Here is a 25,763-nt window from a genome sequence, read left to right on the forward strand (position 1 = left end):
CTTGGGGCTGCTCCGATGGGAAGGGAGGCATTGCGCTGCCCAAGCCTCGCCGCTGCCACCACCACCACTGCTGCTCTCGGCCCTCCTTCTCCGCCTTCCATGCCTGATCCACCGCGCACTGCTTCCCCCCCCCCCCCACACACACACTGAAGAACCAACAACTCAGGGGCTGCCCAGGCTCATGGAGAAAGGAGATAGAAGCCTAGGAGGAAGGGGAAATGTGGCTATTGAGGTCAAGGCGGCGGCCGCACCTCTGCCACCGCCATCGCTGCAGCATCAATGTCCCAAACATGTAGTATGCCCTTAATTAATTAATTAATTAATTAATTAAAGTGTCCCCAGATTCATTGAAAAAAATCTGGTAACCTTAGTTTAAACTCTTCCTGTTAGTCATTTGTCCATCCCACAGTTTTCAATGAATTTCCCAGTCACTTTCCAAACTACAATAAGTCTGATTGTGTGTGTGTTTTTAAGTGGATTTGTTGTGCTAGATTGACAGAGTTCTTTAATTCACTTTAAGTACGCAAACTTAAAATTCCAGTTTGCACATGAATCCCGCAAAATAGTGGCAGGCTGGAGGCACCCCACCACCACCACCGAAAGCCAACAGGCTCATGGAGAAATGAGATAGAAGCCTAGGAGGAAGGGGAAATGTGGCTATTGAGGTCAAGGCGGCGGCCGCCCCTCTGCCACTGCCATCGCTGCAGCATCAATGTCCCGAACATGTAGTATGCCCTTAATTAATTAATTAATTAATTAATTAAAGTGTCCCCAGATTCATTGAAAAAAATCTGGTAACCTTAGTTTAAACTCTTCCTGTTAGTCATTTGTCCATCCCACAGTTTTCAATGAATTTCCCAGTCACTTTCCAAACTACAATAAGTCTGATTGTGTGTGTGTTTTTAAGTGGATTTGTTGTGCTAGATTGACAGAGTTCTTTAATTCACTTTAAGTACGCAAACTTAAAATTCCAGTTTGCACATGAATCCCGCAAAATAGTGGCAGGCTGGAGGCACCCCACCACCACCACCGAAAGCCAACAGGCTCATGGAGAAAGGAGATAGAAGCCTTGGAGGAAGGGGGAACATGGTGGTTGAGGTCAAGGTGGCAGCTGTCCCTCTGCCATCGCCATCTCCATATTTATTTATTTATTTATTTATTTATTTATTTATTTATTTATTTTAAGTGTCCCCGGATTCATTGGAAAAAATCTGGTAACCTTACCTTAGAGGCCAGATAAATTTGCAGCGGGGGCTGGGCAGATCAAGCCAATGAACTGCAACCCCTAATCAATCACCCACCAATGTGGATGAGATATCAGTTCCTCTTAAAGGAGGGAGCGCATTGTGATCGGATCTCTAAGCACCCCCGTCTAAGCTATGCCCTGCTCCAGTCTGGTTGGTCATTTCACGGTCACTTGGACCCTTGGCTTGGGGGATGACAAAACAATATTTAAGGCCTGTGTGTAGTATGCTGGTTTTCTTTGCCTTCGTGCAGTGGACCCTTTTAATGAGGGTGAAAGAGGAGAGTGCAAAATATGGTCTGAAGCTCAACATCAAAAAAACGAAGATCATGGCCACTGGTCCCATCACCTCCTGGCAAATAGAAGGGGAAGAAATGGAGGCAGTGAGAGATTATACTTTCTTGGGCTCCACGATCACTGCAGATGGTGACAGCAGTCACAAAATTAAAAGACACCTGCTTCTTGGGAGAAAAGCAATGACAAACCTAGACAGCATCTTAAAAAGCAGAGACATCACCTTGCCAACAAAGGTCCATATAGTAAAAGCTATGGTTTTCCCAGTAGTGATGTATGGAAGTGAGAGCTGGACCATAAAGAAGGTTGATCGCCAAAGAACTGATGCTTTTGAATTATGGTGCTGGAGGAGACGCTTGAGAGTCCCATGGACTGCAAGAAGATCAAACCTATACATTCTGAAGGAAATCAGCCCTGAGTGCTCACTGGAAGGACAGATCGTGAAGCTGAGGCTCCAATACTTTGGCCACCTCATGAGAAGAGAAGACTCCCTGGAAAAGACCCTGATGTTGGGAAAGATGGAGGGCACAAGGAGAAGGGGACAACAGAGGACGAGATGGTTGGACAGTGTTCTCGAAGCTACCAGCATGAGTTTGACCAAACTGCAGAAGGCAGCGGAAGACAGGAGTGCCTGGTGTGCTCTGGTCCATGGGATCACGAAGAGTCAGACACGACTAAACGACTGAACAACAACAACAAAGCAGACCCCCCCCCCGCCCACCCACCCTTTATTTAGGTCCGTCTGGCGTTGCTATGGACTTGTTCGCTGCCTGTTTTGTAATGGGGGCCTGGGAGGAATTTTTCCATCTGGCAAATTGGCAGGACCATTTGGTTTTCGCCTACCACCATAGCAATCGTCACAGCTTTGTAAGGTTTGGCGGTTAGGATCAGCAATGGTGGGGGAGGGGAGGTGCGGCCATCACCTGTCCCTCCAAGCTCAAGAGTATTCCATTAAAGGAATACAGGGGTTGGCCTAAGGGGCTAGGGCCATACCAGGACCCCACAGGGGCACCGGGGGGGGGGGAACTCTCTGGCGGCGCTCCCTCTGGCGGTGTTTCACCCTTTTATCAGATTCCCCGCGATGTGGGTGGGAATCTGATATAGTTTGGATGATTCCAATGCCTAAGCCAATACCACTCACATTCTGTATTCAATAAAGTTGTGGCCTAAATTTTGCCCAGTAACTTAAACTAAAATCCTGTGTTTCATTTTTGGGGGGTGCTGGGAGGGGGTCTCAAATCGCAACGATATAAAAGAAAGGGACAGCCACCTGACATTGCATAAATTACAACTGCTAGAAGGCCAGCAAACAGAAACAGGACTCAGGAATGGGTCAGGAACTTCTCGGCCACTTTCCCCCCTGCAATTAATCTTAAATATTACCCATATAACCTTTGCTAAGAGTCCCCCGGTCCCTATCACCCACCCAGAAGATGCTGAAATGGCAGTTTAAATGAAGTATAAAAAATAAAGGTGCTGCAATGTGACCTTAGAAATATTTCATGAACAAAAATGTAATACCCCATACCCTTGAGATTCTACGCAACGTCTGGTCAGAGGTATACATTTTGATGATGCGAGCAAAAAAGTCATCTGCATTTAATCCTGGCACAGAAAATCCCTGAAAACGCTGGTTGACAGCCAGCCCTCTATTAACTATTCTAAAAATAGGCCTGCAAAATTAGAAATTTCTTACTTAGGGAGATTTGAATTCATGGCTGTCTGCATACAATCTGTCTCAGCGTCGCATTGTAATAGTTTTAGCTGGAAAAGAGGAGCCTTCCTTCGAAAACTTGCCAAGATTTATTCATGTTGAACTGATTACTTGTACAGCAATGTGATAACACAAAAATGGCTTCATTAAAAAAAATATCCAGGGTGTTAATTGCACATGAGGGAAAGATATGAATATGTGTGTTTTCAGATATATTCATGTGTGAAAGAAGATCTCTTAATATGCAGTTCCCATATCTGAATTACGTTCTAATGGGTGAGATTTGAGCACCGGAGAATGACAAGCAGTCATAGAGATTTAAGGCTGTAATTTAATCTAATTCTTCAATCTCAGGAGGGTGTGGATGACGAACAAGAGAAAGGCATTAAATTCCTTTAATAGTTAACAGAATAGCTGGTGGGCTATGCATTTGCTTTGTAAAGGAAACTGTACTATTAATCTGCCATTTAAGAAATATAAAATCAAGAGCTCTGTGATAAAAAGTCTCAAATCCATATCCACCTTGGACGCTCACTGCAGCTTCTCACCAGTTCCCTAGCTCTGTGGAGGGGAGAAATTTAGTTGCCTTCTTGCCCTTCTTCTACTAAGAGCATTCTCAGCATATACTGTGAACTTCCTAGGTCACACAGAGCAGTCTCGTTCTGATAGGGTTGCCTTGACTTATTGATTTACTAAACTGAAGTGGGAAGTCCTCTGTAGTCGCTGTAGAATGTTACTTGCCCAAAAATAGAAAGAAGAAGAAGAAGAAGAAGAAGAAGAAGAAGAAGAAGAAGAAGAAGAAGAAGAAGAAGGGATACAAGAACTTCTGAAATATGCAGAAATGGTGAAACGTACCAGAAAAATAAGAAATCAACAAACTTTTTATAAAAGAATGGAAATGGTTTACGGAATATCTACAATTAAATTGTAAATAGATAAGAACATTGGCAGGTAATAACCTGCAGTTTTATAAGAGTATATTTAAAGTAGATGAAAAAATGAGTAACTTAAGTCAATTTGGAATATGCAGAAAATATAAAAAACAAATTTAAGGAACCACAGAGAGAGGGGAAAGTTGAGTTTTGAAATGTTAAAATGATTGTAAAATTATTGAGATGTATAAAACTGAAAATCATAAATAAAATAATAATAATAAATGAAGTGAGAAGTCCTACAGGTTTCCTTGCGGGATGAGTGTTCATCAGGCATGCATGTTTTTGCAATGTCCATATGATGCCATTGACTTCAAAATGCCCGCCCAAATTCCACCTTTTCCTCTTTAATCTGGATTCACCCTTCCAAGCTGGGGATTCAATAAATATTTTTTTAAAAAAAATATTGCTGCCAATAACTTATTTGCAATATCTCAAATCCCTATGGAAGCCCTCTTCATCTTCAGAGAAGAAACAGCAATTGCTCTAGATGACCTGTTTATCGAGCATTTGTTCTGATTTAACTGGAAGGAGGGTGGAGTGAGGTATTTATTGTGCATTTATTATGATTTGTTTGCAGAGAGGTCAGAGAGCAAGTGTTATCCAACATTTTCCAGTGCATTTTCCCATCACTTTCCTTATCGCCAAAAGCCTAATCTTTTTAGGAAGTGGGTTTGTTGCATAATACCTCCTGATAAGCTGGAATTCCACAGCTGGAATTTGCTGGTACTGTATGTGATTGAATTCTACCGCAAAACAGAGAGTGTCTGAAAATACCCATAGACTGTGTTCACTGTCATTACCCATTTACAATTCAATTTTCAGAAGCAAGATGCACATTAAGCTCACAATTTCTTTGCCACCTCATTTTAAACAAGCCGAGAATACTTGAACAAAACAGATACTGTCCTTTAGGTTATGAGGTGGGGGGAAAATATTTTGGCCAAAAGCAATTCTTTAAATGAAAACTGGGAGGCTCGCTGCAAGCTGCTAAATTTTAGCAAATCAAATCAGACAGAAGATAAGAAAAGCAAGGTTGGCACATTAAAGTTTATATTTGTTCATTTCCTGAGCCATAGATAGTGCTCACTATAGTACATCAAACTGCATGTTACAAGTTAATCAGTCTAATAATGCGTGTTATTGCACAAACATATTGTGTTAGTGCATCCATCACTCCTAATAGTGAACTCAGACAGTGAGCGCAGACAGGGTTGCAAACCCAAAGGTGGCTTCTGTAAGGTTACCAGATTTTTTCCAATGAATCCGGAGACACTTTTCAACTTCCTACTAAACAGATGGATTTTGTCAGGGGACTAATTTGTAAATACAGGGACTGTCCCCAGGAAATGGGGACGTCTGGAAACTTTAGGCTACTGAAAAACAAGAGTGGGGTGTGGGTTCACATTAAACAGCTAGAAGACCAAAAACAGCAAGACTTAATAACACTCAGCATATAAATAAAACCAACAGTTTTTTAAGTAAACATAAAAAAATAGAATTACATGTCTGAGTAGGCTTGGGACTGTGGAGGTGGAAGAAGAGGGTTAAACTATCCCCTCCACCCACTGTTTTTTTCCAATCAAAGTGCTCCCCTAAAGCTGCTATTTGCCCCAGAAGCGGTGGAGGGGACACAAATAGGTGTCATATGTTTTGTTCAATGTGGCAAATAACAGATGAGGCAGAAGCAGAGGTTATTATTGGAAATTTTGCAGGGGAAAAGGTTAAAACTAAGCAACCTGAATCAGGCCTCCTTTGGACGCTATTAACACTCTCTGAAGTACTAATAAACAATGATTATTCTGTTCCTACATTCAACACATCGGAAGGTGTATATTGTAGGTGCAAGGGTGAAATTGAAGAAATTCAGTATTTAATATTGTTCTTAATACGGGGGCGCTGTGGTCTAAACCACAGAGCCTAGGGCTTGCTGGTCAGAAGGCTGGCGGTTCGAATCCCCGTGACTGGGTGAACTCCCGTTGCTCAGTCCCTGCTCCTGCTCACCTAACAGTTCGAAGGCACATCAAAGTGCAAGTAGATAAATAGGTGCCACTCCGGCGGGAAGGTAAACGGCGTTTCCATGCGCTGCTCTGCTTCGCCAGATGCGGCTTAGTCATGCTGGCCACATGACCTGGAAGCTGTCGGCGGACAAACGCCGGCTCCCTCGTCCAGTAAAGCGAGATGAGAGCGCAACTCCAGAGCCGTCTGCGACTGGACCTAACGGTCAGGGGTACCTTTACCTTTCACAGTATTAAAGTAATATTAATATAGTGTTCAGTACTATAATATCTCATGAAAGAGTGACCAAAGTAAGAAACAAAACAATGAAGATTTTTGTGGCACCTTAAAAGCCTATATATATACAGTATATAATATGGTATAACCTTTTGTGGACTGGAGTCCAGTTCATCAGATGGAGTGGACTCTGGCTCGTGCAGACTTATGCCATAATAAATTTGTCAGCCTTTAAGGTGCCAAAAGACTGTTGTCATTGCTGCAACAAACTGGCATGGCTTCCCATCTGGAAATTGTTCTAATGAATCAATACCTCTCTAATGGCCATTTCTCATTATAGACTGTACTTGAATATGTGCCCTGTCCTGGATTTTAAAAGACAGGGAGGAAACAAAAGAGATGGCATGGAAAATTCTAAAAACATAAAGCACCATCCGGCAGGAATTTCCCTCCATAAATCCCCATTAAACTGGAAAACGGAATAGCAATTGTTTATTGTTACGTACTTTACTGTTCAAAAGCCAACAAGAATGCTATGCTTTGGCTATAAACTCAGAAAAACAGCAACTGACACGGCATTGAAATGTTTTCAGATTAGATTAATTTTTTGTCTACTGTTCTTTTTGTAATTGTTTATATTAGGGTTTTCGGTACTGTGATACAATGTAAAAACAAACAAACCAAAAACAGATACAGTCATACCTCAGGTTACAAATGCTTTGGGTTGCATTTTTTTGAGTTACGGACCCACCGAAACCCGGAAGTACCGGAACGGGTTACTTCCAGATTTCGGTGGTAGCGCATGCGCAGAAGCACTAAATTGCGCTTTGCACATGCGCATAAGTGCTGAATCACAACCCACGCATGCGCACATGCGGCGCTGCGGGTTGCGAACGTGCCTCCCGCACGGATCACATTCGCAACCCGAGCGTCCACTGTATAAAGTAAGACAAAAGAAACAAATAAGTACTGGAAAGAGGATTACGTACGAATATAGAGACAATTGACTCGTGTGGAAAATACATATATATCATTGAACAGGAATGAGAGGATGGAAAACGTGAAGAAGGGAGGCAGAAAACCAAGTAAGAATGTCTTATAGCTTAAACTACAATGGTACCTCGGGTTACAAACTTAATTCGTTCCAGAGGTCCGTTCTTAACCCGAAACCATTCTTAACCTGAGGCACGCTTTCGCTAATGGGGCGTCCTGCTGCCGCAGCATCACCAACGCATGATTTCCGTTCTCATCCTGGGGCAAAGTTCGTAACCCAAGGTACTGCTTCCAGGTTAGTGGAGTCTGTAACCCAAAGCATTTGTAACCTGAAGCGTTTGTAACCTGAAGCGTTTGTAACCCAAGGTACCACTGTATATGCTTTTACTCTTCTCCTGTGAGGTCATCTAATCACATCAACTTGCCAGCTGACAGCTGAGTCCCAAAGCTATGAACATCACTCTACCACTGAAACATCTACGTAGGACCAGTCACAATGGTCTCACCATGGACCCAATACCACAGTTCCTAGTTTTCCATTGGATCTGTTACTGACACCTCGTTCCTGCCCTGATGCAGTTGCACCAACAACCTGCAAACTCTTTAAAACAGGTGCCCAGTAAAGAGGTAACACATTGGCAAAACACTATCAGATTTTGTTGCATGGCATCAGAAGCCATTTCGGCACAGCAAACGTTGATGCAACAATTTCCCCTCTGTTGCTTATCAAGGACATTTAGGGGCAACGCTTGTGGTAAACTGGGCTTGGAGGACAAATGGTACTCTTTAATGGATGAGTTCAATTCCAGAAATGAATTCTTTTAAAAAAAAAAATCAATCCCCACAGTGCACACATTTTGATTCCCTGCCTCCCCCAGTGCATTAGAGCTTTTTTTTCTTTTTTGTTGGCATTTTGCAATGCTTCTGATCAACCCTTTGTCTGTTTGGTTCTTTTAAATAAATATAGCTTTTAACTAATTGGGTCATTGCTCAGATCACTGCTCCAGGGAGCACAGTCCGGCAGCTCAAGAGCACAGCCCAGCACTGATGCCACGTCAAATCCGTATCCAGCCTTGGAATCACAGGGCAGCCTTGGACAGGATGAAGCCTTGGAAGAGCGAAGCAAAAACAGGCCCAAGAGAAAAAATGCAAAAAGCAATATGTGTAGTAAAGAATTATTGCTGTAACAGCCAAAGCTAAAGGAAGGGATACCAGAACTGATTTGATTAGCACAGCAGAGAAAGGAAATGGTCTTACTGAACGCTGCAGCAGAAACGGATGTGTGTTTTTATTTTTTAAAAATGAAACAAATTTGTACTTAAATATTGTACTTCACCTACCACAAGATAATACCAAGGGGGGGGGGACAAGTTCCCATACAGAAATACCAGGATGCATTGTTTTATATGCTGTGCATAGATCCCTCAGAAACCAGGACATATTTTTGAATTCTACTGCGTGGCTATGAGTCAGTGTGTGTTATTTTAGGCTCTCCTTTAAATAGCACAAAAACTGTTTGCAATTAATTGCCTGATCGATGTCTGAGGCGGTAACGTGTAGCACTGCACTTCAAACACTTCTTAAGAATGCACTATAAATAAGTGATAGCAAAACCATAATATTGGACAATGGTTGCGATGTAAAAGAGACGAGGGAAGAGAGATGTAAGCCCGTGCAATATTCATTTGTGCATCAGTTCAAAGTACAGTAGTTCGGATCTCGTGTCCAGGTCACTTAAGGAAGTTGGGGGTAGACTTGGACCAATTGACCTACCTTATGAGAACTGTAGCAAAAATTAACCAAAGAGACAATCTGCAAAACCATCTGTGTAGAAGTGACATATAAATGGTTTGCAGTAACAACTATTCCTATCCCTCTTTACAAAGCCTTGAAAAGCCTCTCTAGAGAGTGGGGAAGCCTTCTGAGCCCTATGGAACGAGGTGCAGGGGATATTGGAGATGCTGGAAATTGCCTGAAATTGGTTGGAGGATCACCCAGCTATCATTTCTGTAAATCCTTAGCAAAAAGAAACAGCAACAATGATTTAAATCGCATCATAAGTCTATAAATTGCTTTACAAAGAAACAGGTATCGTATTGTTGTTTTCAGAAAGACACACCTTCAAGCAGCTTACAATCTAATCACAAACAGCAAGAGGAAACATTGGGGGTGAATGGAAAGAATTATAGGCGCAATTGTATTAAATTATTCTGCCTGGTCACACACAGAGGTTGCTATTTGTTTTTGCAGTAGCAGTTTCCTGCGATGTGGGGTGGACAATTTTCTGCTGAAAAATGCGCGGGGCTAGATTCCCACCCACACCCCACACCCCACACCCTGCTTAGTAACAACGGATGTGTGCCAGCTGTAAATACACTATTAGGCAAGCTTGGTAGTTTCAAAGTTTTTGACCTTGTTTACCAAATACAAGTAAAATAAACATGCCGAACACTCCCTGGTGTTCTCTGCTGATTCTGATGCAAACTGACCAATTTCCTATGCAAATTTGCCTTATTTCCTAGTAAACCCGCCATGAAACCCACAGGACAGAAACCAGCAGCAAAAGATCAAACAAATATAAGAAACTCACAGCTGTACAAAAAGTTTCAGATCTTAAACAGCAAGGAGGCAACCCCATAATCACATTTGACTGGATTTAACCGTCCAGGGGTCCTTTACCTTCACCTTTACCTTTGGTGATTATAATTTTAAAGCACACTACCTGCTGGAGATGCTATATCTTGTTACCGTCACCACTGATAGCCTTTCTCTCCATGAATCTGTCTAATCCCTATTTTAAAGCGTACCAAGTTGGTGTGCAAGAGCACATGGAAATGTATTGCATATTAACTCTGCTCTCTGTGAAGTGCTTCCTTTTGTCTGTTCTACATCTTCCACTGTTCAACTTCATTGGGTGACCCTAACTTCTATGATGATGATGATAATGATAATGATGATGATGAGAGAGGAAGAAAACCACTTCTCTGTCCATTTTCTCCACACTGTGCATACTTGTATGTATGGACCTCTATCATGGTCCCCCTTGCTCAACTTTTTTCTAAACTACATAGCCCCAAACATCATCGTCATCATTTTAAATATTTGTAAAATTTGTACTGTCCTTCATCCGAAGATCACAGGGTGGTTCACAACAGAAAAATACAAAATGAGAATACAAAATACAAAACAAAACAAAAAGAAACCGTTAAACCCTCCCCAAACACATTAAAAAAGCTATAGAATGTTAACCAACTGAACACCTGGTTGTAGAGAAATGTTTTCACCTGGCACCTAAAGATATGTAATGAAGGAGCCAGGCGAGACTCCCTGGGGAGAGCATTCCACAGACATAAGGTAATTGTTCCAGCCCCTTGATCTTTTTAACTGCCTTTTACTGCTCTTGTTCGTCTCTTTTTGATATCCAGTAAAGAAGACTGGACACAGTACTCCAAGTGTAATTGCACCGTAATGGCATTATAATATTGGTTGTTTTATTTTTGATCCTTTTTCTAATATTTTCTAACATTGTATTTGCCCTTTTTGCAGCAACAGTTCACTAGGTTGATACAGTCATACCTCGGGATAAATGTCCTTCAAGTTAAGTATTTTCGGGTTGCACTCTGCGGCGACCCAGAAGTAACAGAGCGCGTTCCTTCCAGGTTTCACTGTGTGTGCACGCACAGATGGTCAAAATGACATCATGTGCATGCGCGGAAGCGGCAAAACATGACCCACGCAAATGCGCGGACGCGGGTTGCGTTCACTTCAGGATGCGAATGGGGCTCCGGAATGGATCCTGTTCGCATCCCGAGGTACCACTGTATCTTCTTTAAGCTACTCTCCAAACCCCAGAGATCCCTTTCCTGGTAATTCAACACAGGCTCAGGTCCCAACAGCATATAGGAAATTTTGAACTTTTGCCCTAATACATTACACATGCTTTCGCTGAACTGCATTTGCTACTTTAATGCCCATTCCCCAAGTTTGGAGAGATTCCTTTTGTTATGTTTTAACTACCTTGAACAGTTTGGCATCACGAGTCCTCTGCAAACTTGGCCACCTCGCTTTTTAAAAATTGGAACTACATTTATCAGTTTCCTGTCCTCAGGCACAGAGATCAATCTTAGAGACAAGCTACATTTTTGTTGTTGTTAGAAGATGAGCAAGATATATATGGATCCAGTGATTTGTTAAATTTAAGTTTCTCAATAAGGCATATTCCTTCATCTCTTATTACCAGTATTTGTCTCAGTTCTTCAAGCCTCTTCCTGAAAATATCAGTTATCTGCCCTGTCTTCTTCTGTAGCAAAGAAAGACACAAAGAATACATTCAGATTCTCTGCAATCTCCTTATTCTCCTTTATCACAGCTTTAACTCACTTGTTGTCCAATGGTTCAGCTGCCTACCTAGACACTTCCCTACTCAATTACATTAGTCAAGAAACAGTGTTTCTAATGCATTATAAACATACAACACCAGATGGTGCTGGAGAGCAAAAAAAAATCTAAGCAATTTTCCATAGCGTTTTTTTCTTTCATTATGGTGATTTAATTTTCGATGTATTTATGGGGGGGGGGTTCCTGTGTGTAGATCCATCCCTCATGTATTTATTCATTTATCTATTTTTTAAAAAATGTTGGTCTTCATGTTTTAAGCAATATGTTCCTCAAATTCTCTCCTCCATCCCTTATTGTCTGCTTAGGCCAATTTCCCCAAAGTTTGTGTTTGTGATCTAATTCAGATTCCTGCATTGAAGGGGGTTGGACTAGATGGCCCTTGGGGTTTCTTCCACCTCTTCAATTCTATGATTCTATGATTTGGGCAATACATTGATTTTCTGAAGGAAGCCTCCATTCCCATAATAGCTTCCTTGACTCTGCTGGTATCCTCTTGGACTGCAGAGCAAGGCTGGGGAGAAATTCAACTCAGTTCATACCTAAAAATGAATCTACCTAATTCCTGCTTTCTGAAACAAGACATAAATTGAAAAACAGTTAATAAACAATAAATTGAAAGTCGCACTTCCTTGCATGTTGCAGTATACTTCTAAAGTCAAGTAATGTACATAAAAGTGCATATACTAATGTAAGGTGTGCATAAAAATGCACATAGTCCTGAAAACAGCATACAAAAAGGCATTACAAAGAAGGGAAATTTACTTTGCAAAAATGTGTACGTTAGGCAAAAATTGCACTAAAATCCCAATGAATTTTTATGTGGAGATATATATATATATATAGGCAAACTGATATGGAAATGTGGAGAAGTGAATTTCAGATCTAAGAAACCAAAAGAAACTGAAATAGACTGATTCAATCATCCCTCCTGGAGAGCACATTTCCTAATCTGCACAGGTACACATTCAACCTGAGCTTTTATTATTATGATTTTGAATAACCCCATCCCCAATACTTTATGGAGAGCATTGGTTTAAAGAGGTTTAAAGACTCTCTCAATGCAAATCTTTAAAAATGTACCGTAATATAAACACCGACAACTAGGAAACACTGGCCTGCAAGCGCTCCAGTTGGAGAACAGCCTTTATCAAAGGTGTCATGGACTTTAAAGAAGCACAAACTCAGGACAAGAAATGTGCTAAGAGGAAGGCACGCTTGGCAAACCCTCACCATGACCAACTCCCTCCTGGAAACCAACGTCTCCACTGTGGAAGGACGTGTGGATCCAGAATTGACCTCCACAGTCACTTACGGACTTACTGTTAAGACCATGTTCATGGAAGACAATCTAACTTGGCCACAAGTGATCGCCAAAGAAGAAGACTTTATGTGGCCCTCTGGCCATTCTTTTCAGCTTCCTTTTTAACAATCCCTTCAAACGCAAATTCCTTGGAAATTGTCCACTTACATCTATATTGAATTTAGTAGCACAGTGACCATGGGTGGTTCAACAATACCTACATCTCACAATACAGAGCAATACAGAGGATTAAGTCCATGTTCATGTCCAACAACTTTTATGGTGAGCCAAGACTATCTTCCCCAACCGACTGTGAGAAGATGCAAGTCAAAGAAAATTTATAGTCACTGGTAGTGATAGGAAAATCTGTTACCGTACTTTTGGTTCTTCTCAGTTTCTCATTTTTCCAATCTTAACTTCAGATCTTCACATTTCCATAACAGTTTGTGATTTCTTTTCTTTTTTTTTTAAAGTCTTCATGAAAATTCATCAGCATTTTAGTGTGAATTTCTCCTAAATGCTGTTTTGCTTGCAACCTAAAATGTGTCCATTTAAATGGATAATTATTTGGCCTCTGTTTTGTGCAACGGTTCTGTCATTGCTAATGTGCGTAACGTTACTCACAGAGAACATTTCTAGTGATGCTCAGTAGGGTTAACATACATGTTTAGCATCCGATTAACATATTCATGCCACTATTAAAAAAATGTGTGTCATAATCAGAGATAGTGGTAATGAGAGATACTCTGCTTCAGTTCAAACTCAGCCCGGATGCTAATTTCTAACAATTATCATTGCAAACCAGGTATTGTAATATTTCTACATCTTCTCCAGTATGGTTCATAATATATGCTAATATGCATCTCTCTCCTTTGAATTTGCCTTCAACATGATACCGTGCATCAGAAGTGGTATAATGTCTCAACAATGTGTCAGGCTTTTTAAAACCTTGGTTCTTAATAATTATATATTCCAGCTTCAGGCTGCAAGCCTATGTAGTTATGCGATTATTTATTTTGTCTGTTGACTGATTGATGTAGGGCTTTTTTTTTAATCCCACTTTTCTTTAATTAAAACACAAACATCTTAGAAGACACACCAGGACCACTGAAATCAGCAAGATTTCACTTAACTGTGTAGTGATCTGCAGGTAACTTGTTTTAAAATATCTCTAATCATTTACACTAAAAGAAAGAACTAAAGCAGGAAGTTATACACACACACAGTGCTTTTTTCTAAAAAAAAATGTTTAGGGGTACTCTCATTTTGACTCAAGAAAATCACCATTTTATAGTTCAAATGGACAAAAGTACACAGTAAATGGACAAAAGTACACAGATTTACAAAATGTTTAGGGATATGTGTACCCCTGTGTACCCCACAGAAAAAAGCATTTTGTGTGTGTGTGTGTGCGCGTGTGCCTGCACACGCATGCGCGCTGCACGCACGCACACACACACACAAACATAGATAGATAGATAGATAAGATGCCAAGCTAATTTTTATCCATTTTTCATTGAAAAGAAAGATTTGTCTCATACAATATGTGTGATTAGAAAAGCCTTAACTGCAGCTCAGGTCCAGTCACAGGGAACCTCACACATAACAACTGGTAGCAAACCCCCATTTTCGTTATAAAGCACGTCCAACTTGTATAATCTGGTCTGCACGAGCACCGGGATGTGGGTGTATGTTCAAATGAGCATTTTCATTTTCATTGACTAGGTGCCTAAAAGGTTGATTCCACGAGTGGATTTCTCTTGTTCCATTTTCCCTGTTTGTGTGTTCAGACCCAGAAACCTCCCCCCTAAATAAATTCACACTTGACTCAAATTTTGGTTTTGGCTTTTGGCAGAATTTAGGCCACAACTTTATTGATTACAGAAAGTGACTGGTTGCATAGGCTCTGGTTCAACTAGCTCCCTGCCTTGCAGGTAGTGCTGACCCAGGGTTCCAGGATAGGTCAGTCAAGGGTGAACATCTGGATAAGCGGAAAGCCAGGAACAGGCTATCTCTGCCACCCAAATGCCCCCCTGGACTCAGGCACGGGCACAACCCCCTCACAGTGGTTGACCAAACCATCGAGTCTCTGGATTCCTTTAACGGAATACCCTTCACATAGGGATGGCGAGAGCGTTCTCCCATCCCTATCACCTGAACCAGAGTTTATCCGCAACCTTACAAGTTGTGAGGATTTGCTACATGGCAGGCGAAACCCAAATGGCAACAGCCAATCAGCCAAGTGGGGGAAATTCCTGCCCTGCCCCTGTCCCAACGACAGACGACACACGACGGCATAGCAAGGTCAAGTGCAAAGCCCTAAAAATAGGGAGAGGTGGGCAGGTGGTCCAAATGAACGTGCCGAAAGAGGAAGCTCCGGGTCACGTGCATGGGCATAAATAGGTCCTTCGAACCATTTGGACTGCGTCCCATTGGCCAGATTGCACCCAGCAACAAGGGACCTACCAATCGGGTGTTGTGGCTGTCCAAATGTACCCACCCACAACGCAGGGTGTCGGTTTCCAGGTCTCACTGCAATACGTATCTTCTTCAAGGGAGGACCCGATATACACCATATGAACTAGCCTATTGCATTGCACAGTGAATTTTGAATGTCTGCTCAGAAAATTCTAGAATTGCTTTGGTTCCTCTTACCACTGAATTGTCGGGAACTAGTGTGTCGAACTACACATTTATCAAAAAATGGTCCATTTTGCTCTGTATTGTTAGCGCTGACTTTGATGCTGTTAGCAGACACTGGAAATGAATCAGTAGATATTGGAAACGAAGGAAGATTTTCCCCAAGAAATTAGAAAGCCAACGGTGTAAAAGCTCTTTATCATTTCATGGAATCAAAGGCTTGAAGGAGAACTAGAAGGGTCACGAGGCTCAGCTTCCCCTCTTTATTTGTTCTATACCTGGAACATCTGCACATCACATTTTCCCTTTACCAAATAACATTCTTTCACAGAACATAAATGTGAACTACTGAGATTGTCCAAGGCCTAATTACTCCCATTTGCCACCCTTTAAATCCCAGCCTCCAGCCTCCACCCCCCAAAGAACCATACACACAATATTCAGCAACAATGCCAAGACTCCTGTAATCACCATTTCTTAGAATTTCTATCAATTTTCTATTTCCTTGGTGGAATTTACTTCGCAGACCAACTGAAGTCAAGCTATCTATGACTCCTAACAGTTAATGCCAAAGAAACAATGCTGTTTCAGCCAACAACATATTATTGTTAACTTGTTACCACACTGGTATGAATACATCTATCCTTGAAAATGGGGGAATGACATTTGTATTTTTAAGCTTTCCACTTTAAATTGTTTTGCAAGGAACATAAAGCTCTCATACATCACCATCCAAAATCAAATACTAAACAGTATAACTATCTGTCAAAATGTTTTAAAAGCCAGGGGAATATGACCAAAGCGACTAAAAACTTTTAGAGAATGACCACATTTTTAATCTACTATGATTATGTCTATAAATAAAGCATGGCGGACGAGACGGGCGAGGAATTATGAAAGCGTAGTTGATTAGGACGGAACCTCGAGTTGAATTCTCACCATTTCTATTGTTGATAAGAGTTTGCCATCTATTTGGCAAAATTCATATCTTTCTGAAAGGAGCCACCAAAAGTACTTGTAGTTTTTATGTCACCTGTAAAATTATAGCTGTGTTGATAGTTAATAATGAACTGCCCTTTCAGTGTATGTGCCGGTTTTGAAATTTTGATTGGACATAATCTCTAAAATACAAAAATGTTTTTAACGTAAGAACTTCTATTCTCATGCGAGTGAATGCTGCACTTATAGATGAAGAGTCAGATATAATTAAGAGAAGGTATAACCTAAGAAGAACGGCTTTCGTTAGGTGCTTTATGATCAGTAAATGAGCAATACAAAGATTTTGTCCATCCATGGCGTCATGCCTATTAGCTGGTATTTTTTTATATATATGTCATCATGACATGACTTACATTTAACAGTTTATATATCACTGGAATCAGTGTTGTGATGTATTCATATTTCTTGCTTTCTTAGTTCTCAAGTGATCCTGTAATAATCCCTAAGCCCTTGTGTTCACATCATCTGTCTATCGACAGTGGCCTGGTCCCCATCAGCCTTTTCGAGGTGCTATAAGTGCTATAAGCTATGCATGCTTAGAACTGACGCTAACCACAGCTGGGTGAGAGCCATCCTCTCAAAGGTACTATTACCAGGGTTTGTTTTCTCAGCCAAAGCTCACAGGAGCTCAGTTCTGGCACCTCTTAGGTGAATGCCATTGCCATTCTAAGAGAATAAGGAAGAAGTTCATGGTGAGCTCTGGCACCTCTTTTTCTAGAAAATGACTACTACCGCACTGGCTACTACCACTAGCAATAGTATCTTGCCAACCATAAAGCACAATATTGCACAAGTTTCTGGAATCAGGTGGATTTTGTGGGCAACAAAATACTTATGAGATATGACAGAGAACAGCTAGTCTGAGGTACAGTGTCAACTTACATGCCTCCCTCATTGACAAATAGCACACAGTATGTTCTGAAAGGTAGCGATGAAGATCTTATTTTACCTCATGTGCTGTGGTCATTTTAATAAGGAAGAGGGGAACATCGCCCTTTTTGGAGATGCTTCTTAATGAACCCACTTGTTGTAATTACCATCGTCAAACAATCCCCACACCTCTCATGTCTGCCAAAAGCACGCAGTCAAGACAGATATTTAACAAGATATTTAATACAAAATTACAACCAGTGGGACTAAGGTTAAAGGTTTGCACATTATAGCACTACTTGGAATACTGTCGCTTTTCCCTTTGAAATCAATAGAGCTATCATGAATATCTCTCTCTCACTCACTCACTCACTCTGTCTGTCTGTCTCTCTCTCTCTCCATATCTATAAAATTTTTGCTTAGTCCTTTAGGATACAACAAATTGATGTTGCTGAAAATCAGTACAGTTACACAGCAAAGAATTTATTGTTTGACAGAGTGATTTTTCAACCAGGTAACGGAGCACACATTGAAATCTCTAGTTGCTACAAAGTAAGCCATCAGTCTCTCCATAATGCCTTACATTCTACCTGGTTAGAGTACACTTTTAAGAACACTGAAATATGTCTCAGCCATATTGGCCTAGAAATACCCTGGGATTTTTGCTCTGCACCTAAACTATCAGCGTGCTGAAAAGAAATACTGTTAAAAGTGGCTGAAAGGCTGTTATGTAAAACAAGGCTGCATTTTATCTGCACCAATTGGAAAAAGAATATTCAGGTTTGCAAAATATGACAAATACTGCAAGCTGTGGCTTTTTCTCCACCAAAACCCCCAAACCACACACATACACATACACTTGCAAATGAAACAGACACACACACTGAAGATATTTCAAGCTTGAAATATGGCAAAGGATAAGCACAGGTTCAATATGCATAAACTCTTGCTTCTTCTATTAAACCCGACATATGAGAAATCATTATGCACAATAAATTTGCCCTATTCTGGGGGAGAGGGAAACCGAAGACTTTTGCTTTAGAAATATTCCTTTCCCACTGTTTTAAATCATGTTAACTGCCAACGAGTCAGCATGCACGCTTCCTTAATTAAAACAAATTAAGGTGGATTTCTGACAACGTCTTTCTGCTTTTAACAATCTTTGCAGTGCTTCCAGAAATGAAATGTGCCAAGAGAAAACCTTCCAGCCTGCCTACCTGGCTGCTGAAATAAGAAAAAGATTCCCCACCACCACCACCCTCCAATTGATTAAAACAATAGAATGGAAAATAAAACAGACCAACCTTCACAATGTACGTCACTCCAGGTCCCAGGATCTTCTCATTCGAATGCAGCCACCCTTGGGAGACTTTGCTGGCAACGTTGCTCCCTTGATTCCAGTCTTCGCCTCCCAGGTTCATTTCCTCTGACCATGTTTTTTTCCCTGTGTTCATCTTGCTCTTGTCCTGCTGAGAAGACGGAGTGGCAGAGGCAAGGTTACATGTGTTGTCTGAAGCCTCTGCTGCCGAGCTCCCCTGCAACTTGGAGGCAGCAAGCTCCTTCACTGCAGATGAGAGGTTCTTGATGCCCGAAAGGCTGCCTGAATGGGAGAGTTTCAGGTGGGACACTTTGTGCATGAGAGTGCAAATGGTGGTGGGTCCATCTTGGTCCTTCTGGAGAACCTCAGGAGAGACCAGGTACGGCGACGGTGTTGACGTTGGACCAATTGATGAGACCTTGCTGTTCATGGACAAGTTATGGATAAGATCGTCAACCGATGTCACCGAATCATTCCTGAAGCGGTTATATTTGGTACGTTGAAGCATTCCCTTCTATCACGAACCTTGCATATGTTCTGACAAACCAGGGAACTCCTGTGCTAACATAGCAAGTGATCCAGAATATCAGCGATGGCTAGTGAACATTTGGCAATGGGGCAAGATAATAATTTTTTTTAAGTTGCTAAGATTTTTTTTTCCAAGGGATTTTTGCTTAAGGTTCCATGGTCAAGCTGGGTGCAGCGATAGTTTTCTGTGCAAGAGAACGATCCCAGTCCTGCTCAGAGCTGCCAAGTCTCTCACAGCAGAAGCATGACTCACACAAATGAGAAGGACCCTTTTCAACAAAAGGCTCAGTGAACGCTGCAAATCACTTCCTGTAGGGGGAAAAATCCACCCACTTACAGCACACTACCACCAATCAATTCTCAAATTTCCTTTTCCTCTCTTAAACAGATTCTCCCCCATCTTTCCTTCCTACCCCATTTCTGCAACCAGAGGTGAGTGCCTGCAATAGTTCCAAGGATAACTGCGTTAACCTCCCCACCACCACCCGAACTACTTTTTCATTTTAATTTTTTCCCCTTCTGTCCTGTTCTGATGACTTTATACGGCATGCCTTAGTTAGGCAGGAATAAAGTAACAATTTCATGAACAACGTTCAGGCAAACCCACCAGCATACAAATACCTGGAAAGGCTTCCATAATACACAGGAGGATTTCAAATTCTGTGTGGGTAGAGAAATTTATATGGTAAATAATCTAGTCTTTTCCTTTCATGTAAGCATTAAAACTGTGCTGCTCTTTACCATAATTGCCACATTGCAGTTTTTCTTTAAAAACTGTGATGCCATTATGCTTTTGCTTTTTTCATTTCCAAGAGGAAAAATATCCTTGGGAGGGTTTTTAATGCAGCATTACACTGAAAACTTTTGGCTGGGCAAAAAATGCACCCACCCGTGTGTTTGGTGGGGGGGTGAGTGTGGCAGTGGCAAGAGGCTTCTGAAACAAGGTTGCTTTTTCTCTCACAATTTAATGCAAAGGAGATCTTAACTTTACCTCTCGATACTAAATTTAAATCTTGAAAGCTAAGAAATACGAGAGGATTATTCAAGAGTACTTAAGGCAATGAGCTGATGCCTCGCTTTCAAAAATGAACATGAATACAAAAGGAAATGCTTCAATGCAGTCATAAAACACACTTACTTGAAAAGATCCTCAACTCACACACCAAATCCCCTGATTTGTTGCAGGCATGCAAAATTTAACATTAGTCTGACAACCCAATATGAACCGTACACTGAAGGACTGAGGTTTGTTTAAGCAGTGTATGGATTTCAGTTACTTATGCTGCAAGGAAACAGATTCAGAATGGCACCGCAACTTTTTGAAAAGCAAATAAATAAAACTGCAACATGCAAGTCAACAAATTTCCCAGAGGGTAGCCCACACTCCTTTTTCGTACTAAAGGCTTAAGTACGGAAAATGCATCAACGCAGTAGCATGCTTCACTGCACGTATTTTATGAGAAGAATTCATGATACAGAAATGAAGGCAGCACCTCTGATCCCAGTAGCGATGAATGAAAATGTCCTATTCATTGTAAAAGCATGTTTCTAGTGATCTGCAGAGTAGCTTTTCAGCACACTGCAAACCTGCTACAACATCCAAACTGCATTCATTCCACCCCCCCACTCCGCCCCAGCTTCCTCCTGCTACCCTAGCAACAGCAAATATACATCGTATAGATCATTTCTGGTCTTGTGTTCAGCAACAAGCCGGAATCTCTGTCATTCAGAAATGATTCCCTTCATTAGAAGTAGATTTAAAAAAAAAAAAAAACCTGGAAAATGTGAATGGAATTCTCTGTATATCTGAATGAAAGAGCTGGCTAGCATAGCAGCATTTCTGTGAATGAAGCCCGGCCTTGCAGCCTCTGCCAGGCAATCCCTTGGATGCTAAGTATCTCAGCCAATAAGAAACAGTCTGGATGACTCATTCAACAAAGACTCTCTAAATAGTGGAATCTTCCATTTCACTCACAGGTAGAATTTATATATACATATACACCAACTTCAAAAGATATAAACATGACCTTCAAATCAAAAATACACACTTGTTTACAGAAGGTATTTCAAGTGATTTTTATTTTGTTTTATTTTTTACAATCTGTATTTGTACTGTTTGGGTGGTGATGTGTTTCACCCCTCAAATAGTCATTCAGTTGGTTTAGGCATCCTGAGGATAGGAACGTGATCATACATACTTAGATGCCTATGAATTCACATCGCCAGGTACACTGGGCAAAATTCGGTCATGGGTCAGCTCCCCTGTAAAGAGAAGCTAGAATGTTTGGTACTTTTCAATTTAGGGACAAAAGGTGGTTAAGGACAAAAATGATGTTAATAAAAGGATGCTTGGTGTTGAGATCATGGATAGAGAGAAGTTATTCTCCCTCTCTCATAATATTAGAACCTGGGTCATTCAGTCAAAATGACTGGTCCAAGAGTCGAGGCAGATAAAAGGAAATATTCTACATGGTTCATTGTTAACTTATAGCATTCAATGTTTTGAAGGCAAGTACAGGGGAAGGCAAGTACAGGGGAACCTGGGACGCGGGTGGCGCTGTGGGTTAAACCACAGAGCCTAGGACTTGCCGATCGGAAGGTCGCAGTTCGAATCCCCGAGATGGGGTGAGCTCCCGTTGCTCGGTCCCTGCTCCTGCCAACCTAGCAGTTCAAAAGCACATCAAAGTGCAAGTAGATAAATAGGTACCGCTCTGGCGGGAAGGTAAACAGCATTTCCATGCGCTGCTCTGGTTCGCCAGAAGTGGCTTAGTCATGCTGGCCACATGACCCAGAAGCTGTACGCTGGCTCCCTCGGCCAATAAAGTGAGATGAGCGACGCAACCTCAGAGTCGGCCATGACTGGACATAATGGTCGGGGTCCTTTACCTTACAGTGGAACCTAGGGTTGCGAATGTGATCCGTGTGGGAGGCATGACCGCAACCCGCAGCATTCACAACCTGTAGTGCTGCATCTGCGCATGTGTGTGACGTGATTTGGCGCTTCTGTGTGATTCAGTGCCTCTGCGCATGCGCGAGTCCCAAAACCCGGAAGTAACCCGTTCCGGTACTTCCGGGTTTCAGCGTGTCCATAACCTGAAAATGCGTAACCTGAAGTGTCTGTAACCCGAGGTACCACTGTAGTTTAGATGGCTTTAAAGTCTGGGATAGCTCACTCGGTAGAGCATGAGACTCTTAATATCAGGGCCATAGGTTTGAGTCCCACGTTGGGCAAAAGATTTCTGCACTGCAGGGAATCGGACTAAGTTACCCTCATGGTCCCTTCCAGCTGTACAATTCTATTATTCTGAAGTGGGATTAGAGACATTTATGGAGAATGTGGAAGAGCGATCTTAAGTTTACAGCATGTTGTTCCTTGAAGGAGAACTACAGTGGTACCTCAGGTTACATACGCTTCAGGTTACATACGCTTCAGGTAACAGACTTCGCTAACCCAGAAATAGTACCTCAGGTTAAGAACTTTGCTTCAGGATGAGAACAGAAATCGCACGGCGGCAGCACGGCAGCAGCGGGAGGCCCCATTAGCTAAAGTGGTGCTTCAGGTTAAGAAAGCGTGTTCTCCCTAGCAGAGAGCACGTGTTGCGGTTGGGGAACAGGCCGCCCTCCCATGACTAGGCAAATTGATCAGCAACCCAGGCCTTAAGGGTTAATTGGGTTGCTGGGGGATTTTGATTGTTACCAATTTGGAGGAGGAGACAGAAGCTATAAATAGATGGGCCGGACGTGGGGACATCCTTCTTGGCCGTTTTACATCGGATCACCCGCCCTCCCTCCCTTTAATAGGGGGGTTTTTTATCTAAGTTTTATCGCTTGACCTTGCTATGCCTGTCATGGGGTCGTTCGCCTTGGAGCGGGGGCCTGGTAGGAATTTTGCCATATGGCGGATTGGCTGGTGCCATTTGGTTTTTGCCTACTGCGTAGCAAATCGTCACAACTTGTAAGGTTGGCGGTTAGGCATTGGTTAATTGGTGCTTGGAGGGGTAAGTGCCTATCCCTCCAAATGATGCGAAAGGGAATTCCGTTAAAGGAATCCAGGGGCTTGCCATTCTTTCGTCCTTGTCCGTGGAGCCGGACTTGGGCCGTGCAAGCCCCACCGGAACATGAGGGTGTGAAGCGAGGGTCTGTTTCCCAGCCTCACTTCTCATCCAATACTTGTTTTCCACGCTGGCTTCCGGTGGAGTCCAGAAGGACCAGCTCTGTCCTTGAGGGCCAGAACAGATAGTCATAACCAATGCCTAAGCAACCACTCACAATTTTTTGTATTTTGAATAAAGTTGTGGCCAAAATTATGCCAAAAACCTTAAACAAAAATTGATGTGTGAAGTGTGTAATTATTTGGGGGTGGCACTGTGGAACTCAACACGCAACAGTTTCAGGTTAAGAAAGGACCTCCGGAACGAATTAAGTACGTAACCAGAGGTACCACTGTACTTGAAAATGATTTACAGATGGTATTTAACTCCGAGTAGAGTTGCTAAGATGTATAAGACTGAATCAGATAAGTGCTGAAGATGCGATAAGATCGAGGGTACTTTCTTTCATATGTAGTGGACCTGTAAAAAAGTAAAAGTGTATTGGGAAATAATTTATAATGAATTGGGGGGGTGGGATGTTTAAAAGCACTTTTCCAAAACAAGAAACCAAAAAACCAAAAAAACACACCAGTCTTTTTCGTTGGAAATTTCAGATGGAAATTTCCAGGTGTCAAAAAAGGTTATTTATATATGCCACTACAGTGGCCTGTGTTTTGTTATCCCCAAAATGAAAAATGAGCGACTAAAGAAGAATAGCAACTTAAACTGATGGAATATGCGCAGCTTGCAGACCTAACTTATAGAATAAGAGAACAAGAAGAACATACAAGAAGATTGGGAAATGTTTATTGAATATATGGGGGGGGGATTGTGTACACTTGAAACAATTGGCAGCATTAAGATAAATTCAACAGTGTAAATAAGTTTTGATGGTTGTAATAATGGAATACTGAATGGTTTAGTTTATATAAAATATGCAGGGATTTACCTTATGCAAAATGAACCATGGAAAGAGAAGAAGGAAGTTGCTGATATTTTAAAGTTGTTGAAATGAATACTCTAAATTGTAAAACAGAAAAATTAATAAAAAATTATAGGGGGGAAAGAAAGAATTTTTTGGAGAATATGGCTGTTAGTAAGGATGGCTATATGCCAGTATGCCTGTGAATACCAACTGCAACAGTGGGAAATGGTCACTGGCCTTAAGAGGCATCTGATGAGCCTTTGATCTGATTCTACTGGGATCTTCTGATGTTCCTATGCCTGATACTACTAACAGAGAGCATGGCACAAACGCTCAACACATGCATCCTTGTTCAGGGACCGGAGCAGAGAGATGCAGCTGTTTTACTTGCTCTGAATGTACTGAGGCACAATGTAGCCTCGTGATCTGGAAGCAATGTGTGTATAGAGTTTCTTTTCCTGCCACCTCAAATCATGTTGGAGCCACAAGGTAGAGTCTGGCCTGAAGCTCAGGCTTACTGGAACACATAGGGGAAAGGGCCTGGTCAGAATTTTTCCATCTGGCAAATTGACACTGGCCATTTGGTTTTCGCCTACCACATAGCAATCGTCGCAACTTTGTAAGGTTTGGCGGTTAGGCAATCGTATGACTCTGTTTGGGGGAGGGGAGGTGTGGCCATCACCTGCCCCTCCATGTTGAAGGGTATTCCTTTAAAGGGATCCGGGGGTGTGGATCTTGTCTGAAGCCCATGGAGGGGCTGGGGCCATGCCAGTATACCTAAAGGAGGGTCTCTACCCCCATTGTTCAGCCCAGACACTGAGGTCCAGTGCTAAGGGCGTTCTGGCGGTTCCCTCGCTGTGAGAATCCAAGTTACAGGGAACCAGGCAGAGGGCCTTCTCGGTAGTGGCACCCGCCCTCCCACCAGATGTCAAAGAGAAAAACAACTACCAGACTTTTAGAAGACATCTGAAGGCAGCCCTGTTTAGGGAAGCTTTTAATGTTTAATAGATTTTTGTATTTTAATATTCTGTTGGAAGCCGCCCAGAGTGGCTGGGGAAACCCAGCCAGATGAGTGGGGTATAAATAATAAATAATAATAATAATAATAATAATTATTATTATTATTATTATTATTATTATTATTATATCAGGAACCATGGGGGAACTCGAGTCGATGTGCATCAGCGGGGCTCCCCCTATTGGTGGTTTACCCTTACAGGACTCCCTGCAGGAGTAAGATACAGTCTGTTCAATTTCCAGTGCCTGAGCCAATACCGCTCACA

The 25,763-nt window shown here is 41.9% G+C and overlaps 1 protein-coding gene across 3 annotated transcripts in view; it reads right to left on the bottom strand.

The window, feature by feature from the left end:
- SHC3 (SHC adaptor protein 3) overlaps positions 1 to 21,090 on the bottom strand; it is a 60,666-nt gene extending 39,576 nt beyond the window's left edge. The window contains exons 1-2 of one of the 3 annotated variants that reach the window (XM_081880467.1): positions 20,958 to 21,090; positions 18,923 to 19,773 (exon numbers count right to left, since the gene is read on the bottom strand). In XM_081880467.1, coding sequence (XP_081736593.1) covers positions 18,923 to 19,444 — 522 coding nt within the window. In that variant the 5' untranslated portion in view covers positions 19,445 to 19,773; positions 20,958 to 21,090. Of the gene's footprint in view, positions 1 to 18,922; positions 20,531 to 20,957 lie in introns of those variants that run through there. The other 2 variants (XM_081880468.1, XM_081880466.1) reach the window with 2 other exon arrangements.
- Positions 21,091 to 25,763: the final 4,673 nt, after the last annotated feature.

This window comes from Podarcis erhardii (genome assembly GCF_964252035.2).
Source record: "Podarcis erhardii genome assembly, chromosome: 11".
In the NCBI taxonomy this organism is placed as follows: domain Eukaryota; kingdom Metazoa; phylum Chordata; class Lepidosauria; order Squamata; family Lacertidae; genus Podarcis; species Podarcis erhardii.